Source organism: Daphnia pulex, chromosome 7 (assembly GCF_021134715.1).
Source record: "Daphnia pulex isolate KAP4 chromosome 7, ASM2113471v1".
Classification (NCBI taxonomy): domain Eukaryota; kingdom Metazoa; phylum Arthropoda; class Branchiopoda; order Diplostraca; family Daphniidae; genus Daphnia; species Daphnia pulex.
In genome coordinates this window covers 5,133,734-5,153,747 of record NC_060023.1, presented here as the reverse complement: position 1 = coordinate 5,153,747, position 20,014 = coordinate 5,133,734, and the positions used below count along the sequence as shown (strand labels likewise).

Sequence of the window (20,014 nt, the reverse complement as noted above, 5' to 3'; positions counted from 1 at the left end):
TTTGCAATCAAAACTATGTGTCCAGTTAACATAGGCTATATCTAGGCTATATTGTTAACTTAAGTGTAGCAGAACCGTCTCAGGCAGTTGGGATTGTGTAAACCCAATTCATTCGGCTTGATGCATCCAGTCCAAGAATGCCCTGGAAAATTGTATTGAAATTGTGCGAATTCCGTTGGGACTTTTGCCGGCGAAAAATGAATTGAATACCCTATAGGCTGCTGCTGAAGAAAAAAAGTTCCCCCCCCCCCCACACCCACACCCACCCACCCAAAGAGAACCCAGCACACGGCAACACTTTTAGGTGGTGACGGTTCGCCACTCTCGGGAGGGTCTGGAGGTAAGCGATCCGACAGCGGCGGGTTCAGTTCAGTTAGTAGTCGACTCTTGTTCCGTTCACTCCTCTCCCAAAACTGTTTCTCCCATTCAATTCTTGGGAGCTAACTGATAGCTAGCCCAGCACCCATTCACATTTTAGGTTTGCTGGCCAAAGCATTATTTTGAACTTTCAACATTTGTGCAAGTGAAGTGGGGAAAAGAGAACTCGACAGTGAATTTTCATTTTTTATTCGATCGGTTTGTTTAGAACAATTTGAGTTTGGGGACTTATTTTCCATTTAGTTTTGTAGTCCTATCGAGGCTTGATGAATTGCAACTGTTCAACCAAACAGCTATTAAGTGCTGAACTTGAATGACTAACGAAATGCGCTTTGTTCTCGAGTGATGGACCATTCCAGTTAAACGCAGCGACTCGCATCAGCAATAATCAATTCGAGTTCATTTGACTGGGAAATTCGTAGTTTCGTAGAATTGGCCTATTTCATCGAATACAAAATCAATAAAAATGGTGTTGAAAATCTACCGACTGTTGGGCATCGTTTGGCTGGCGACTGTAACGTCCAGCAAGAGCACCAATAGCAATAATGGCGGAGGAGGGAGTAGCGGCGGCGGCGGCGGCATCATGTCCGGCGGTGGCGGCGGCAACAGCGGCTTCCTCCACATGTTCGCTGCCCAGCAGAACCCTCCCGACCCGTGCTACGAAGAGATTCCCATCGGCCTGGTCAGCAACCAGGGCAACCAGGGAAGCGTCGGTCCCGTCGGAGTGTCGGCCGTCGCCCTGGCCACCTCCGTCTCCAGCAGCGGAACGGTTTTGCGCTCGCGTCGCTGCGTTCCCGATTTCGTCAACGCCGCCTTCGGCAAGGAGGTGACGGCCACTTCGACTTGCGGCAACCCTCCGTCTCGCCACTGCTACGCCACCACCGACGACAAGGGCGACCTGACTCGGCTCTGCAGCCTTTGCGACTCCAGCAACGCCCGCCGACGCCACCCGTCCACCTATTTGACCGACCTGCACAACGTCAACAACATGACGTGCTGGCAGTCGGAGCCGCTCATTCCTCCGCCGGCAGCAGCAGCAGCAGCAGCTTCTTCTCCGGGCGGCTCATCTTCTGCGTCGGTTGGGCAGCATCAGCCGTCGGCCAGTTCGGCCAGTTCGGCCGTGACGGAGAACAACGTGACGCTGACGCTGTCGCTGGGCAAGAAATACGAGCTGACTTACATCAGCCTGCAGTTCTGCGGCCGCAAGCCGGACAGCCTGGCCATCTACAAGAGCATGGACTTTGGCAAGACGTGGCAGGCCTTCCAGTATTACTCGTCGCAATGTCGCAAACTCTACGGCCGCCCCAACCGGGCCATCATCACAAAGTCCAACGAGCAGGAGGCCCTCTGCACCGACGCCCACTCCCTGCTGGACCCTCTGTCCGGCTCGCGCATCGCTTTCAGCACGATGGAGGGCAGGCCTAGCGCCTTCGACTTTGAGAACAGTCCCGTCCTGCAGGACTGGGTGACGGCCACCGACGTCCGCGTCGTTTTCCACCGCTTCCACCCGTACCACGGCGACGACAGCAGCCAGCGCAGCTCCGGCGGAAGCTCCGGCGGCGCAGCGGAGAGCAGCAACGACTCGAACGCCGCCGCCTCCACAGCCACAGCCACAGCCGTTTCCGTCCGCGACTACTCCTTCTACGCGGCGGCCGACTTCGCCGTTGGCGGACGCTGCAAATGCAACGGCCATGCCTCCAGGTGCGTCCAGGGACGGGACGGGCTCCTCGGCTGCGACTGTCGTCACAACACAGCCGGACGCGATTGCGAAAAATGCAAACCTTTTCATTTTGACCGGCCCTGGGGACGGGCGACCGCCAAAGACGCCAACGAATGCAAAGGTGAGTCCAAACTGTTTTTCACATTTGAATTCTCATATGATCAATTTGCCCTTCCTGTGTCCGTCTACTTGGAAATAATTATGGAATCAATCAAATTCTATTTGCCAGTCTCGTTGTTGGTATTGCGTTTAGATTTCAGTGATATTAAAAACAGGCCCAATTTTTGCGTTGGTAAGTCTTCCCTTTATTAGGCGTAGATTGTGTGTGACAGCCACAATCATTCAACTTTTTTTGGAAATAATTAGTTTCATTGATTGCTACGTCTTCCCAAATTAGCAGATTCACCAAAACATGTTTTTTATTTTTTATTTTTTAAACTGAAAAGATGATTGAATTATAGACTGTGATTGGTTCCCCCTTTGCATCCCCCTCATTCAAATTTTGGCTGGTGGTGAATGGGAAATTATATGGCTGCTGCCTCGCCTACAAATTACGAAGCGTCGCGTTTTTTTTTCACGGATGAGCAATCACGCTGTTTGCTTATACGGTTATTCTCCGATAAATTTTATTTTTATCGGACGTTGAAAGTTAAATCGGTATAAGACGCGTAAAAAGAAGCATATAAATCTGATTGTCTTAAGGCCTTCACCATAAATTGATCGGGTAATCAAAACTTGTGATTGAGTTCATAGGGGACCATATAAATAAAAAAAAAGGTGTTTGACAGATTGAGCTGACTTTTAACCTCCATTTCCATCCGCCTCGTCTTGGCTAGCTATGACGTAGTTTCTTGGCGCTTATATTCGTTGTTTTTTTTGTGTTTTTCGTCCCGGACCGGAGAAGTGTAAAAACTATAAAAGTTAAAAGAAACTACAAATGGAACGCATGTCGTTTTTTTTTACGTAACGTTTTTTCCTAATATGTGGAAGTGTTCAAGGTTCCTTATATGCGAAATCTTGGATTTCTTTTGCGCTACTGGCAATAGGCCAATAGTGAAGGTTTTGGTAAACTATTCCAAACGTAGACTTTTAGATTTACTCATTCGGATTTCTTTGAGCTGGGGAGGAGAGGAAAGGAAAAAGCCATCAATAGCTCAGCACAAAACAGGGGGGGGGACTGTTAGCCTATACGTTTGACATTAACACATATACCATTCCATTATATATGTGCATACGCGAGCGCCGGTTTGGGGAAATCGGTTCAACTGGAAACAGCTGGGTGTACATATATAGAAAAAAGTTTTTATTAAATGATTGTAATTAGATCGGCATCCAATCCATCTGCAGCAGCCTAGCGAATGAATTGTGTGTGCTGGATATGATTTAGATGAACTCGGCGTACAACCAAATTAAAAAAATCAATGTGTCTTTAATATGTAAAAAAAAAAAGAAGAAAAAAAATTTTTCCCAACAAGATTGATGGAAGGCAGGGTCTGACACGAGGGGGTTTATGACCAAAAACAGAGCGCGGAGGGTTGCGATCTTTGTGGGCCAGCTCAGCACAGCTGAATGTGAGTCAAAAGCCCGAAAAGAAGGAAAGAAGGAAAAAGTCAAATGGGAAAGAAGAAGAAAAAAAAAGAGGAAGAAGAAAGATAAAGGCTGGGCGAAAAAGGAGAGAAAACTGGGACCACCTATTAACGATCAGATAATGGGCTCATTAGACACACACCCCCATATGGCTGCTGCCGAGTTATTTAGGAGCGCATGATGTTATTCCCCGCGACTGGGCTGTATGGCTGCCAGGGCCTCTACGCGCACACAGCCCAGTCATTTCCATATTTCCTCGGTGATTTCAAGGGAATCGTTTAGATTTTTTTTCTTCTTCTTCTTCTTCTTCCAGCAGCAGCAGCCGTCTAGAATAGAAAGAGGAGCATAAGACAGCGCGCGGACTGAGAATTTAATTGAAACTTTCCGGAGGGGAGTTCAGCCGCTTTGTTATTGACGTCCATAAAAATGCTCATTTAGACCATTATTAAATGTTTTTTTCTTTTTTTCCCTTTTCTTTCTTTTTTTGCTCGATAATCGGATAGATTTCTTGGGTTATATCATATCTGAGCCATCGGCGATTGGATATGACATATACTTAGATATCCATAGGCACAGACATTAGAATACGTCTATACGGTTTCCAAGTCTTTTGAAGAGGTTGTCCAACAGCTCGGTTGTCGCCTAGATCTTATATATAGTCGGTATTTGGAAAATAAAAACTAGGCAGGAAAAAAAAAAATAAGAAAGAAAATGCTGTTGGCTGGCCGTGAGCATATGTGACGAGACCCCGATAAGGAAACGCCGTTCTTGGCTCTATCTTTTTTGGCTGGCTTCGAAAAAAGGAAAAAAGACAATGATGTGCTACTATCTGGCACGTATATGAACAAGGATTTATATAAGATAAGAGAGTTTTTCCAGGTGAAAGCCCGTTTCCCTTTTCTTTTTCTTTTTTTGTTTTCCTTTTTTATTTTTTAAAATCTTGGCTCTCTATATTCGAGCCATCACCAAGGATATATACTACTTCAATTTTTCTGGGGATGAATTTGGCTGCTTCTTAGTTCTTCCTATATCCACACAGAGAGAGAGAGAGAGATGACGGCAGAAAATGCACGTGTTATATTAGGCGCACCGTGTCATCGCAGGTTACGTCCTCATTATTCAAAAAAGGGCTTTCACAGATGGAAATCAATATCTCATATGCCAACAATGTTTTTTCTTCTTCTTCTTCTTCTTCTTCTTCTTCCTCCCCAAAGAAGAGAGAGAGAGAGATAGATATATATATACTACGTGAATAACGTTTAAACTGTTTTGTATGCTGCATTGAGTTTCCAGCCCCATAACCAGGTAGATGTTTTGAGTCGAGAAAAAGAATATCGAAAGTTTCTCATATAGATAAATTTGATGTCTGGCTATGCAGCACATTCCATCCGTTTTTTTTATTTTCTTTTTCTTTTTCCTCCTTCTTGGTCTTCTTGGTCTTCCTCTTTCAATGGGGGAGGAGGAATGGGGGTCTTCTCCATTTCCATCGAGTGACTCGTCCAGCACCACACAAGCACACAACCCAAAGAGAAAAGCCAAGAGAGAATAAGAACCAGGAAGAACTGGAGATGCCACATCTCTCTGTCGTCTCTGACGTGACATTGATTCATTCAACCCTGAACAGAGTCTAACTGACCATCTCTGCTGATAGCTCCTGCTCTGCTGCTCCTGCTGCTCCTGCATGGCCGATATCAGCCGTGTTTGGGAGACAAAAATGTGTGTTGTCGGACAAGGACTTGGAAGTTGATCACAACTTTCCAACGTGTTGGACAAGAATGAAAACAAGAAACCAGATACTGGCTCGACGACGACGACGACGACGAGCGAACCAGACTCTCGCCCAGGTGGTGTGTGTGTGTGTGTGTGCATGCCGCCGGACTTGTTTGACACTCAACCATCGACGACGAGAAATGAAAGTTTTTTTCTATTCAAATTGAAATCTAGAAGCCAAATAGACTCGCGCCAAATCAAAAATGAATAGCACAACACAAGCAGTCAAGCATACATATAAATCTGGGGCCTTTTTTTTTTATCTTGACGGTAAACAAACCAGTTAGAGTACAGCAGACTGATAGCCATGGAAATTTATGCAGTACATTCATTTTGAATTCAATCGTTGTATAGATGGTTAGATAACACACAAACAAATGTGGTCGGCTCTTTCTACATTTATATATATATCTATCTATCTATCTAAACTATGTATGGCATTTTATACTTGATTAAGGCTAATTAAGTGGCTAATCGAGTCAAAAATTGACTACTGCAAAATAGCACCGACAAGAATTTAAAGAGAAAAATATACTTTGAAGACAAATTGAACATGGAGAAACTGGTTATATTGCGTCGAGTCCTCATTTTTGAATGCGGTTCCGGCTCATTTCAAATGTAGATATTTTGGATTGGCTATTAAATGAAAGGAGTCGGCTCTATTGTCTGGCCAAACGTTTTGGTGAAAGAAAACGACGTCTAATCGATGGTGATGCTCCGGCAGGTACCCATAAAATATTCGTATAATTTTGATGTTGAATTTACCGGTCTGATTGCGGAACTGGGGGGTATAGAGTGTAGAGAGAGTCTAGAGCGGATTGAGGTATGACATGCAATGCAAAGAGAATGGCATAATCAGATGAGCATCAGGACAATTAGGAACGGTGCCCTATCTCAGCCTTGGGGGGGAGCCTAGATGTATTATTGCCCAATCGTTCGATTGATGGCACCGCCTCGCTTGCGCGTTTCCTGATGTCTGTTCTCTTTTTGCGGCAAGGTAGCAATTATCTCTTGGCTGGAGCTGGCTTGGCGATCAAAGGCGGCCAAATTGTCGAGCATTTTCCGTGATTGTGTGCGCTCAGTCAGTGGCTGGCTGGCTGGCTGCTAGCTGGCTATATAGCTGGCTGGCTGGCCATAGCATTTCAGCGTCCGTTTCGAATGCTGGTGTGCGGCTGCTGGCGGCCATTCGAATGCCACAGCCACAGTCCAACCACCGAAAGGGAATAAGGGAATAAGGGGAGGTGGTGGTGGTGGTGGTTGTGAGAGAGCTCGAAGATTGTAGGGGAATTAAGAGGCGTAATGAGAGGTTTGCGGGTGGTCACCTTTTGTGTTCCACCTGCATCATCTCAACCTACACGTATGACCCCCTCCAGCTCCTCCTGACGTTTCTCCCATTAAGCAGCTCGACGAAAATGAGTTAATTCTTCGAGCACAGGATTCTCGCTCGGATTCTACGGCGCTCAATTCATTACACAGCTGCTCTTGGGCTCGGCTCCATATCCCCATCACACAGCAGCGCCTTGATTCCGTTTCTTTTTTTCTTTTTCAGTTATACATTTCTTCGCTTCTTTCCGACATATTCTTTTATTTTTGAACAAAACAAAATATTTCTCTCGCTCTCGCTCGGCTTTTTTTATTTTATTTTATTTTATTTTTATTTTTTTGAAAAAAAAGTGATTCCCAAAGCAGGGCGAGAAACGTGCCTTTAGAGCCATCCGCAGCTGGATTCTCAAAGAGAGGAAGAGAGGAAGAGAGGGAGGGGAAAGGTACGTTTAGAGCACGTTAGAGAGAGAGAGAGAGAAAAAAAGGTGCCAGGAGGGAATGAACTGAACTGGGAAAAATAGAAGAAGAAGAAGAAAAAGAAAAAGAAGAAGAAGGGAGGGATTACGGGTCATCGTAGCGGCATCAAAGGCCAGCCGGGGGTTTGTATGTGCAGGTGAGTTCTCAATGGATGTGCTGGGCCCCACGAACGCCGAGAGAGAGAGAGAGAGAGAGAGAGAGAGAGAGAGAGAGAGAGAGAGAGAGAGAGAGAGAAATAAGAATACCTGGAATATTCCAAAAGGAGTTTCTTTTATTATTTTTCTTCCTTTTTTTTTTGTTTCCCTTCTAGTCGCCTTTTTTTGTTGTTCTGCGGTGTGTGTGTGTGTGCGCTACACCGGGTCTTTTTTTCTTTTTCTTTTCCAGTTGTGTGAAGCGCCTTTTTTTTTTCATTTTATTCATCTTCTCATCCCCCTTGCGCTTCTTCTAAACTCTCGCACACTTTGAAAAATAGCGAGTCGAGCTAAAAAAGTAAAAAAGATAAAAACGTAGGGAAAAAACCACGGTCAAATGTTTTTTATTGTCATTTCCGTCCCTGAAGCCATTAACATTTGATTTCGACACTTGATTTGAAACGTATTTAGTTGACTATAGAATAGGTGTGAAGATATACGTACAGTACAAGCAAACCACCGATGTCTTACTCCCGTGGAATTAGGTTATAAAGTGAATTCCACTTTCCAAATTCGTCCCCCCCCCTCCCCATCTGGACATTTTTATTAATCCCATATCGTTGAGTCTGAAAATGAGAAAAACAAGACTGGCCAGGATTTATAGTAGCGCATATTAGACCTTATAGAGGCTACTACTACTACTACTACTTCACACCTTTTATACTTTTACGTCGGAAATGTCTATATTTCCACCCACCCCCACCCGGCCAGGCCCGTCCCCACGTCTATTTTCTGTTTTCTGGCTTGGAATAAAAATCGTAAAGGAAGGCAAAGTGGCTGCGACAGTACAAAAGCCACCTTCATTTCATTTAGAGAAGGCAGTGAGGGAGTTAAACCGGAAGAGCTCTATACAATTGATAGGATACGACACACACACACACACACACACACACCCGTACTATAGAAAAAGCGACGACGACACACAGAGCACCAAAAGGTATAATATAGATACATATAAGATGGCTGGCTGTAGCAGTGTATTTTATCTTTTACAACCGGGGAGTGGGGAGGTCAGCCAATGTGTGAAAAGGTTTATAGTAGGTATACCTACTATATATATATATATATATTGTATTCACCTTTAGAATCTAGAAGATAGAGCGAATGCGCGGCTGTGTGACTATATAGCCGCTGTTGCTGCTGCTGCTGCTAGCTGCTGCTGGGCGCGATTGTCCGCCCTGGCAAATCGCATCGGCCCCTTGCTGAGTTTCTCATCAGACTCCAGCCGGGCTCTTCCATAATAATCGACCTCGACGTCCTCTCCTCTCTTCTTCTCTTTTTTCTTCTTCTTTTTTCCACAATAGATCTTTCGCTACACACACACACACACATATATACAGCTCGGGGAATATATATCGTTGCCCTGCTCATCTCTCTGTGCAAGAGAGAGAGAGAGGCTTGCAGGAGGATGAGGAGGAGGAGCAGCCCCTATTGCTGCTATATTGCTATGGCACTGGAGGGCGGCCAGTTATGATTTCTAATTCATTTCCCCCCTTCGCTCCTCTCGGCACAGGGCACACACAGCTAGAGTCGCTGACAACAAACGAATCGTTCTATATGCATGCTTTACCGCGGATTTGCATTTGAACGAGCTGCCAGATCCAATCGGATGCGCCGCTCTCAACCGTTATTTGCGCGACACTAGAGGAGCCACAGCCAGACGCACGAGAGACTCAAAAGCCTTATAAATATAAGAAAATCATCATTCAGAGTTATCACCGAAATTCCTAGTTTAGAACTATAGGGAAAAGCATGTCAGCCTTCCTTTTCTCCAATATTTTCCTACCATGGCATTGGCTATACAAAAATAAAAAGGAGAGAGAGAGAGAGCGCTAAAATATGGAAAAAAAAGAAACGGCATAGAATAGGTGAAGAAAAAATCACGGGAAAAATAAGAGCTATATATATATAGGCGAGAGGGGGGTAGTTGTTATGTGCTTGGAGTTTTCTAACTGTATATCAATTCGTTGCTGAATATAATGGTTGAAAAAGCATGTTTACGCGGGCAAGAGAAAGAGAGAGAGAGAGAGGATGGAACGGGCGTTGTCCTCTTTTTTTCTTTTTTCCCAGCTATGCGATCCCGATATTCCTATTTAGTTTGTGTGTGTGTGTGTAGACTGTTTATGCAAACAAATCCTACTCAATGTATTTGATCCCTTTCCTGTGTGCCAGAGCTGGAGAGCCTCGCCACATATCCGCTTAGCGTTGATTGCTTTTCTGTCTACGGAAAATGGGAAACATGAATCTATAATCATATCTAATGCCTAATCCGGGAATTTCGCGTTTGTATGCGGCGGGCGGCCCTTGAATAATAGTTAACCAATCTTTGAGGTGACAGCTGACAACTAAGATACATTGAGTAATCTGTCATTGTGCCGCTCATGCGTCTACGCACACACTAGATAGACGTACGCCTAGGGGAGGGCCAGCGCCAGTGCCGAAGAATAGTTAACAACGATACTTAATTGCCTTTGCGTGTAGGGTAATTATTGACTCCTTCTAGACATCGAGATTAGACTAATGAACAAAAGCACGAAAGCCATTCTTTTCTCTCTCCAGGTGCAAGTTGAATCGAAACAAAATCTATTCATAAATACTAGATTAGACTTGATTAAAATTGGAAACATTTGCGACGAACGCCCCCCCTCCCCCGTGTATATTTTTTTTACGTCCGTACAATGACTCACTTCATGGAAAAGTCGCTTATACGCGTCCAAAATTCATCAGTCGTTGAATTTTTATGAATTCGTTGCCGACTGAGTGAATTTATGCTAATAGTTCGTAGGTTTTCTCTGATAAATTTTAGAAAATGATTAACGCATCGAGTAATAATCATATGGTGATTAATCATTATAATGTAGTACTACGCAGATAGTTTCTAGGCGTCGTTATACTTCATTATAAATAACATATTCCCCGACAATTAGGTTTCGAGACTGAAACTAACAATTAGCTAGGCTAGGTTGTGCGCCTAATTCTAGGCGTCAAAATTGAGATTTTCCAAACGATAAGAATTTGTTTTCCCCCTATGAAGAATATTCCGTGCCGGTTTTTCTTGAATTTAGTTTTTTCTTGACGTATATTATCTAAGATCAATCGCAATTGTGAACAAACTGAAAACTGGCACGATACCACGTACTACACCTTTAAACGACATGTAGGTAAACACGTACTATTACCTATTTTCCCCTTATCTTCTCCCAGCGAGTCAGCATCCCATTGTGCTTGGGTGTTTCCTTTGACTCCGAGACAGAATCGCACCATCCTCAAAAATCAACAAAGTAGTAGGGGTACCTGCTTTATTTGTCCACCTGGATTGCGTCTCTTCAATATTATGCCAACCCATTCTCAGGCTTTATCTTTAAGAACTTTTTGAAAATAAAAAAATAAATGTTTTCCTAACGCTCAGTCACCTTTCTAAAAATGTAAATCATGTTCAATGAACACAACCAAAAAATGTCGGATTACTTTTATCATTAACGCCCGTGTAGCACTTACTCGGAGATATCATTTGTTGTATGTAGTAGTAGGTATCGTCGTTGTTGGACATTCAACTCGAGATAATGAAGAATCTAACCACAAAATCGATCTGCATTATTTTGGTTTAATTGGGTTTAGCAAAGGGCGGCAGTGAAGGGAATAATCGAATCAGACCTAGGGTGAATGCCTGAACGCTCATTCGTTCCCCTGTCTACTACTAAACTATTGATGCGACATCAGTGAGGCTGTGTATATTCGGCTCGCATTTGCCAGAGTATAACCAACCCCTTCGTTTCCCCCCTCTATTATTAAACAGCTGATATTGCTCCGAACCCACCAATTTCTTTTTTCGAACCCTCAATCTTTTCTTTCCTATATTGCGATACTCAATGTCCCCCCACCCCACCCCCCACCTCCCTTCCTCCATCCTTGTTCATCGCATGTTTTATGACTCTCGCCTTATATTCTTTCCAGCCAAGCAGCAGGCTGGACCAGAGCCCCATAAACAAAAATATCAAACCTTTTCATTTTTGAAACGGCTCTTTCGATTCCTTTCGTAGAAAAGCAGGGAATAAGATAAGACTTTCTGTCGGAAATGAAAGAGGCGGTGTTATTAGCGGTTATTAGTCTGTTGACACGCGAATGTTGGCCATTTTCCCATTTTTTTTTCATCTCTTTTTTATGGCATTGATTTGAAACTATGGAAAACTGAATGTTCTTCAAATGTGCGAATTTTTATGCGCAATTGACTCAATAAATGGGTTTATTTAAGAAATAGCATTCATTTGATTATATGCCAGGGAATTCTTTGAAAAATGTTAAGAATTGAAGAAATTCCCCCGACATAGTAAAAGACTTCCCATCTAATAAATTCTAATTTTTTATTTTCTGTTTTCAGCTTGTAACTGCAACTTACACGCGCGCAGATGTCGTTTCAATATGGAATTATTTAAACTGTCGGGCCGCATAAGTGGAGGAGTGTGTCTGAAATGCCGCCACAATACGGCCGGACGCTATTGCCATTATTGTAAAGAAGGCTATTACCGCGACCCAGCAAAGCCCATCACCCATCGCAAAGCTTGTAAAGGTACGGACATTCCTTGTATTTTCAACACTTGCCTATTTAACAAATGTTTATAACGTTCAGACTAGCATTTCCAGAATTCTATTTCGCACTGTAAAAATAACACTTGAAAATAATGAACTAGAGTTGTCCGCTAACTAACAGTTTAACTTCTTGATACTATATGCCTTTACCGTATTTGATTTGTTGATTGGATTGGTTAACGAATCGAAATTTGTATGCAAGCGAAATCAAGAGATTTAAACCGTCATCAAATATCTTAAGCAGACATCACGTAAAACTACGCTGAAATGTTAATCTTATTTATAACGTAACCTTAATGGCAACGGTGGTAACACAGACAAAGGAAAAGCACGAGGATCAACTAATATTTTAAAGGCAATTTCACGAAACTAATCGTAAGTTGAGAGGAATGCAGCAGGGACGACAACGTGATTGGTTGTCGCCCTCATATTGGAAGCTTAATTTTAGCTACACCATTTGTCGCAGCTGTCCAGTTTTGATGTTATCTCGCTCGTGTTGCCAACGTAAGAAGTAGGCGGAGGCTATCTTTAGCCGACTAATAGCAGCGGTTGGGTGTCTTGTGGTTCCGCCTCTTCATAACAAAGCGAGAGATTTGTTTTCGACTGAGCCGCCCAAGGAAACAGCATGCTTTCTTATTATTACATCCCCAAGAGGACGACGCCAAGCAAAGCGCGCACTGGGTGGACAACGGTTTTTTTTAAATCTAATATAGTATTATATATTATATGTATAAATCGTCGTCTTTGAAAACGTTTTAGAAACAGTTTCGGTAAAATTCTTTCCATTTCTTAGAAATTTATTATACCGCTCTAGGTTTTCAGTCCTCATTGCAAAAATATTTTCTATTTTAAGTATTAGAATTGTATCAGCATCACAGAAAGAAAATAATACGATAAAAAATAATACTTTCCATCATTTCACGTATTTTTTACCGATCAAGACATTTCGTGAGTTAAAAACATTTATTATTAGTTGATGGAACAAATTGCATGGATTTTTCACAATCAACGGATTCTAACGATGAAATAAAACCTTTTCTTATTCAATATCAAATACGAAAATTTCTTTTCGCGGCCTTAGGGCACAATAGGCCTATAAAAAAACACCCAACTTATGCTAATTTCGAAAAATTTCAATGAGAAAGAATTGATTTTGGCCTTCGACACGGACACACACGATTTTGAAAATTGATTGAAAATAACAGCGCTATAATGAAACTAACAATTGCTTTTTTTAGATGTGCCAATAACCTTTGATGTACAATGAGATGATGCATGACTAAACGATGCATGTCTAGAGTACCTAACGCGTTTTCTCGTTTATTTTTTCTTCTTACGTGGGTGGGCACGCGAAACAGAATGCGAATGTCATCCAGTTGGAGCATCAGGCCGAACTTGCAATCAAACAACTGGGCAATGCCCTTGCAAAGATGGCGTCACCGGAATCACATGCAACCGCTGTGCCAAAGGATACCAACAAAGTCGATCACCCATAGCTCCTTGCATCAGTATGTTTTATTACCCCCTCTCTTAAAAAAGAAAGAAATGTTAATCATTTACTAATTGGGTGTTATATAACCATCTTTGCATGTCAGTTTAGTCATTTGTTTGAATTGTGCCAAATATTCTTTTCCGTAACATTTTCTTGAAAGGGGATCTATATTATATTGCATTAGATTGATTTTTAATACTTGCATGCACATTTCTCCCATTCATTTCCTCGACGAAAAGAACGATCATTGTTGCTATAATAACAGTTGAATGTTACCGAACAGCGTGTTCGTTTGACTGCAGAAACTAATGTCACAACATTTGGGTTTGTGCATGCTTCACAAAATTTCAAGAGACCATTATTTAGAAAAGGCACAATATTTTCAAGTGATGAGCGAAAATCATTGTTTGAAAAATGTTGTGTAAACGTCAAGATTTGGAGAAAATTAAAATAGTGCGCGTTGCAAGATTTCAAAAAATTTTGTGATTTTTTTTTTATGTGCATGTTTTTCTCTTACTACACATTTTGCGTTTTCTTCCCGCGCCCCTTGGTGAATCAGCGGACAAGAAATTTTCAGTAATAATTTGTTGTTTGCCAGGAATTCCGAAATCTTCAGTAAATCCTGCCCCATCTTCAGTCGAGCCCACCAACTCTAACACAGGTTAGTGTGAAGTTCATTTTTACAAAACTGTAATTTTTCTAGAAAAATACTCAATTTCAGATTTTCCACGTAAGACAAATACGAGAATTAGACAATCGATCGATTCGAAAAAAGTTATTCAACCATTTCGCCCTGAACTGTTTTAGGCTAACATACAACTTTACTTCTTTTTTCATAATCAGAAGGCTGCGGACCTTGCCCAGCGGACAACCGGCGACTCAATTTAAAGAAGTACTGCAAACGCGATTACGGTAAAATTCTTCTTATCATTTAAAAAATTTTATGAAATAAGCATTTAACCTTTTTTTTAATGTAAATCAAAATGACAACAATATCGCTGTGGTGTGTTAGAAAAGATTATTTCCTATTTTTAGAAATCGAATGTTTGATACATCTCTCTAGATAGTTCTGCTTTATTTGTGAAGCAATTGTTTCTGAATTTTGTGTTTCTGTTAATATTGCAGCACTGTTGGCTACTATTACGGCGCGAGAAACGGCAGGAGAATGGGTGAAATTTACTATGAATGTCCAAACGATTTTCAAGAAAACAAGAGATAATCGCGTACGTCGAGGACTAACTTATTTCTGGGTTCGAATGTCTGATCTTGCATGTAAATGCCCAAAGATCAAAATTAACAAGTACGTACATGTTTTTCTTATTTTCCAACATATTTTATAAATCGATTTTATTGCTATTAGATCCTACTTAATTTTGGGAGGATCCGAGGACAGCAAGTACGGTCGTCCTGGCATCGAACTTAATACTCGATCTATCGTCATTGAATGGAAGGCAGAATGGATTAGTCGGATGAGACGATTTGAACGTCGCGCGTCTCGTAAATGCAAGTGAAAACTGAAATAACTGGGTATATAACTTCAATTTACTTTTATTCGATGAACAAGTTTTCTTCCGTTTGATTTCCGAAGAATTCTTCTAAAGTTTCCCTTGGTTTCATTGACATTAATATGTATGATTCATGTGTTTCAATTTATCAATTTATATTATCAGTTTCCCATTTACAATTTGTGTTGTTCATTTCCCTTCACCAATCAGAAAATTAACTCAGTCAAGAACGTGCTAAAAAACGTAAGACAAAGCAAATCATAACCTTTTTTTCGGAAGTCAAAGGACACAAACATTCGTACAGTGGTGGTACCCAAGCCTATTCTTTTGGCTTTCATATAACGACCTATCAGCAAGCTAGCAAAGATTAACAAGTAGACCTCACACCTACACAAGTATCTCTAGCGAAGGCTAAGATGACGACAAACATAATAGCCTACTAAGTAAGACCTCTTTTACATAAAATAAAAATTTTCGGTGTTGTAGCAAGTTCCTACTTTTAATTTGTACTTTATGGTGGTGTAACATTTTAAAATTAAAAAAAAAACATACTCTTCCTCTGAATTCTGCTGAAGCCAATTTATATTTTCTTCTTGAGCTTGCGAGCTCGGTAGACATTTAACATTTTTAAATATAACTTAATAACCCTCAACTATTGTCCTGTACATTATGTTTCGCTGCTGTAATGTGCGCTGTTTTAAATGTTTGATGTACATTATTTTCTTTTATACTATTCTTAACAAGAATCATTGTTTTTAAAAAACTAATTTCAACTGTAGTATTCGTAACGGTATTTCCGAGTGGCCAATTTCCCCATTTTTGTCTCGATTTTATGTTTGTGATAACTGTAGTACTATTTTGTGTCAATACAAGTACCGTCATCTAAACATAGAACAGAAGAACAAATTTGTCATCCATAAGCCTTTAACCAAATTGATTTAATTTCCATGAAAACCAGGTTACAATAAAAAAAAGATACACAATGTGGAAAAAGATGCAAAAAATGAATCCGAAGTTAATTTATTGTGATCCAAATCAATTGCTAGGGAAAGGGGAGTTATGTTTTTGCCAATGGCAATGAATTAAAAAACTGATGAAGAGTTGGACTCTCATTCCTCTCCTCGGAATTTCAATAAAAATTAACCTCAATGGTATATCCTTCCATTCGCGTCCGATTTAACATGGCTAGGAGGAAAAAATAATCTTAATTATAAAAAACAATTAATTTACAACGAAATACTTGTTTGAAACTTACAGCAGGCGCGTTGAGCATCTCGCTCGGAACTAAATCTCACCAACCCAGTTCCTTTAGCACGGATGTCGGCAAAAAGTACGTCCCCAACCTATATTCGTTCGTATTATCAATAAAATAAAATAATATTAGTTAAGGCTTTAGCGATGAAGTTTTAAATTTAATTCTAATACAACAAACACTACACCAAATCAACTTCATTCAAGAACTTACGAATTAACGAATTTAAAAACTGCAGATTACAACTCCAGCAAATCATAAAACTTTCCTAGCAACAGTAACAAGATATTCTATGAGATTGTGAAAACAACTTTACTTACCTCGCAAAAAGTATCACGCAAATCTTGCCAACTGCAATTCGGTGGCAACTGTAAATTAAAAAAAAAAAAAGGTTATTAATTATAAAAAAATAAAATAAAATAAAATAAATCACGAATCTCAATAATACATTTGTTACGAGAATGGTGTCCGAGAGTTTTGATGAACCACTAGTAGGGGCAAGCGATGATGATGTTGGGGGAGATGGACCCCTAGCAGACATTCGAGATACGGCGTCATATTCAGTAGAAGTAGGATAATCTTGTTTGCCACGTGTCATTTGGTTAGTTCTATAACTACCATATGCCTCTCTACGTTCGTAATCATGGACGGAAGCTGAAAGTGAACCTTTTGCCGAAAAATTTTCTGTTTGATATCCATACGGAGCTGGATTGGAACGATCAGCAATTCCGTTTAGAGACATAGAACTTCCACTTTCGATTCCAATTTTGTAACCGGATCCCAAGTTACTCATCCGATAGTCGCCCATGGATAAATTAGGCATAGATTGATTGGACCCCATGCTAGGCAATCCGGCGACTGATCGTTCCATTTGACCTCCCATAGCTGCTGTTCCACCTAACTGACCAAAACCAGTTTCGTGTGCAGGAATGAAATCCCCTACAGATGCCTCTGATCTATCGTAATGATGGCTGCTGAAATTCATTGCAGAACCACTGCTGTAAGAATCTGAAGGACGTCCTTGTGGAGCTACGAATCCGCCACCTGAAAGAACTAGTTTTAGACGATATCATATATTTAAACGTATATGAAGAGATACATACGTGGAAGATCACGTAGAGGATCTCCTCTGCTTCCAAGTCCCATTCCGATTGATCGAAGCCCTTCGGGTAAGTGAGACCTTGAAGATTGCGATTCGAGACGTTCAGCATCACGATCCATCCGTACAGTCATCCGTCTGTCGTAGAGCATTTGGTTGTTGAACATAGATATTGCCTAAAGAATTGAACATCAAAATATAAAACAAAGATAATTTTAGAAACCTGAATGACAATCTTTGGAAATGCAAGGTGGCTTACAAATAGCTATCTGTAATTGACGGAGCCACCCAACATAATTATACCTGCACTGCCTCAACAGGATGGCTCATTTGCAAAACACCAAATCCACGAGACCTGCCATCTCGATCTTTCACCACCTCAGCGACGACAACTTTTCCGGCCAAACGAAACACTTCCCGAAGCTTAGCATCGTCCACCTTGTAATCCAACTGTTGATATGGGATAACGCAACGACGTAAACTCAATTTCAAACGAGTCCGTGTTTTTTTTTCACAACACAACCAGATGTTTTACAAGCAAAATTAACTTGCAAAACCTCTAGACAAGATTTACACTTGCTCAGAAGTTGAGATGCCACTCGATTTCTGAGCAGGTGTAACGAACGACAAACCATCAGATTAAAAAGCCCAACATGTTGGTGAAGTTCAACTGAATGGATTCATAGCCAACGTATTCAACAGACAAAACGAAAAGGTCACCTTGGAAGAAAAGAAAAAACTAGTTTCCTTGATTTGAACTTACATTTGCAACAAAAATGCGATCGATGAGTGGACCCGGAATTCCTAAAGAATCGAGAAACTGAGGGCTCAAACCGTAAGTGTTACTCCAGCGAGTCGAAGAAGGAGATGTTAACGTTCCAATACTGCCTCCTCCTCCTCCAGGACCATTTTTCCTTCCCGAACTGTAGCTAACATCACCACCATACTCACGACCCGACGAGTATGACGAAGATAAGTGGTTTCGACTTTCTTGGCGACTGCTTGCAGAAGCATCTGCACCTCGTTCGACATCAACATCCTGGTTCGAAGGGCATTGAGAGAGAAAAAACAAAAACACTTGATAGTACTAGCTCCCACGAAACGCAAGCCTCATGATTGAAAACCGAAGAATGCAAATCGTAAGGAATCCTCACTTCTTTGACGATTAGACGGCGCCCTTTAAGCTCAAATCGGTTCATTTTTTCCAGTGCAATACGAGCGTGTTCAAGTTTTTCGAATTCGACAATCCCAGATCCTCGCGGTTTACCATACTCATCCTCGAACAGCTCCACGAATGAAACTTCACCAACTACATATACATATAACAATAAACATCCTCAACATCCCTGAATGGATCAACTAGATCACAGAAATACATATTCTAAAACTAAATTAATAATAAAGAAAGAAGTGAGCGACCTTCACTTCGAAAAAGATCCTTGAGGTCCTGCCAACGGTACTCATAAGGGATATTTGAAATGTGAACACGGCATTCTGGACGGCTTCTTGGTCTGTAGACACTTCCTTTGAAGGCAGATCTGCCACCTCTTGATCTTTCTCCTCTTCTAGAACGTTCTCTTACAGATTGCTGATCCTTACTTCTACCCTTTTCTTGTTCTTGGTCTTTTTTCTTTACATTTGATTTTTCCATTGGTGTTGACTGTTTTGGTTTGTCAGTTGTGACAACTTCAGTATTTTCAACCTTGGTTGTATCACCTGCCGTTGTATTCGGCACATCACTCGACCTGTTGAAATTGCTTAGGATTGAGAATCATTGAAACAGAACATACCCAACAGAATGGGTAAATAAAAGTGTTATTCAACAGCTAATAGAACACCTTGAAACTTACAAAATATACACGATATCATGAGATAAATGTTTAAAATTCTCACCTTTCATTTTCCTTGACTTCTTGTGTATTTTCCATTTCAGAAAATGGTAGGAAATAAATAAAAAGTTACAAGAAATGTTTGAAGTCAACTTAAACTCTTTGAGAACGGAAACGAAGTGATGACGTCGTCTGCTTTTTTCTTTCACACAGAGCGACAGAGGGACGGGACGGGACACATCTTGAGGGCATACCAGCATTGCCTACCAAAGACAAAGATGTTTTATTTTTCGTCCAAATTTCCCGTAGTATATTTTAATACTAATTTGAAGAGATGGTTTTTATTCATTTAATTTACTCGTGTTTAGAATAAGATAATTAAAAATCGTCCAGCAACCATGCAACCATATCCACCATGCACCATATTTAGAGTTTATAAAGGACAACTTCGCCATCTAACGGTATCAAATTTCAACTGATTTAAATTTATTTTTCTCCTTGCAAAAAGTAGTAGGGGAGAACCGGAGAACGTCATCTTGGACAACATTTTTATTTTCCAATTATTTCTTTTTGTATTTACTTTTTATGAAATATTTTTTACAAGAGGATATTTTTACTTTCCCTTTGCAATAACTCAAACGTGAGTTATCGCGAAAAAGGGGAACACTTTGGCCCGTAAGCTGCCGTGTTAAAAGCGAGGAAACACTCGTTGTGTTTCCAAACTTAGAGTGGGTACTGTACCCAATTTTTTTTCATTTTTCCGTTTGAAAATAAAGGAGTTGTAGCGGTTTTTACAAAGTCAAT

The 20,014-nt window shown here is 41.1% G+C and overlaps 2 protein-coding genes across 4 annotated transcripts; one reads left to right on the top strand and one right to left on the bottom strand.

Annotated features, from left to right (window-relative positions):
- The first annotated feature begins 320 nt into the window (after positions 1 to 320).
- Positions 321 to 15,924, top strand: LOC124198482 (netrin-3-like). 2 transcript variants are annotated; one of them, XM_046594330.1, is made up of 7 exons: positions 321 to 2,219; positions 11,825 to 12,013; positions 13,392 to 13,541; positions 14,124 to 14,186; positions 14,369 to 14,437; positions 14,651 to 14,825; positions 14,886 to 15,924. In XM_046594330.1, the coding sequence occupies exons 1-7, from the start codon at positions 845 to 847 to the stop codon at positions 15,034 to 15,036; spliced, it is 2,172 nt and encodes a 723-aa protein (XP_046450286.1). In that variant the 5' UTR covers positions 321 to 844; the 3' UTR covers positions 15,037 to 15,924. The 2 variants fall into 2 exon arrangements, with proteins under 2 accessions (XP_046450286.1, XP_046450288.1); XM_046594332.1 differs by lacking the exon at positions 13,392 to 13,541 and having other exon boundaries at positions 352 to 2,219.
- Positions 15,925 to 16,034: 110 nt separating this feature from the next.
- LOC124198483 (myelin expression factor 2-like) lies at positions 16,035 to 19,432 on the bottom strand. 2 transcript variants are annotated; one of them, XM_046594334.1, is made up of 10 exons: positions 19,275 to 19,432; positions 18,801 to 19,126; positions 18,536 to 18,690; positions 18,145 to 18,420; positions 17,685 to 17,831; positions 17,386 to 17,557; positions 16,731 to 17,326; positions 16,603 to 16,650; positions 16,286 to 16,373; positions 16,035 to 16,215 (listed from the first exon to the last, which is right to left on the bottom strand). In XM_046594334.1, exons 1-10 carry the CDS (start codon positions 19,307 to 19,309, stop codon positions 16,160 to 16,162), a joined length of 1,899 nt encoding a protein of 632 aa, XP_046450290.1. In that variant the 5' UTR covers positions 19,310 to 19,432; the 3' UTR covers positions 16,035 to 16,159. The 2 variants fall into 2 exon arrangements, with proteins under 2 accessions (XP_046450290.1, XP_046450289.1); XM_046594333.1 differs by having other exon boundaries at positions 18,801 to 19,138; positions 19,275 to 19,429.
- Between the last annotated feature and the right edge of the window lie 582 nt (positions 19,433 to 20,014).

What these genes read in the sequence shown, in the direction of transcription:
- LOC124198482 (XM_046594330.1), top strand. Translation starts at nt 845, where the DNA reads ATGGTGTTGAAAATCTACCGACTGTTGGGCATCGTTTGGCTGGCGACT. An exon ending in CCATCGCAAAGCTTGTAAAG is followed by an intron (nt 12,014 to 13,391) that starts GTACGGACATTC and finishes CACGCGAAACAG; the next exon opens with AATGCGAATGTCATCCAGTT. An exon ending in ACCCATAGCTCCTTGCATCA is followed by an intron (nt 13,542 to 14,123) that starts GTATGTTTTATT and finishes GTTGTTTGCCAG; the next exon opens with GAATTCCGAAATCTTCAGTA.
- LOC124198483 (XM_046594333.1), bottom strand. Translation starts at nt 19,309, where the DNA reads ATGGAAAATACACAAGAAGTCAAGGAAAATGAAAG. An exon ending in GAAGTCAAGGAAAATGAAAG is followed by an intron (nt 19,139 to 19,274) that starts GTGAGAATTTTA and finishes CTCAATCCTAAG; the next exon opens with CAATTTCAACAGGTCGAGTG. An exon ending in AGATGCTCAACGCGCCTGCT is followed by an intron (nt 16,216 to 16,285) that starts GTAAGTTTCAAA and finishes TTTTCCTCCTAG; the next exon opens with CCATGTTAAATCGGACGCGA.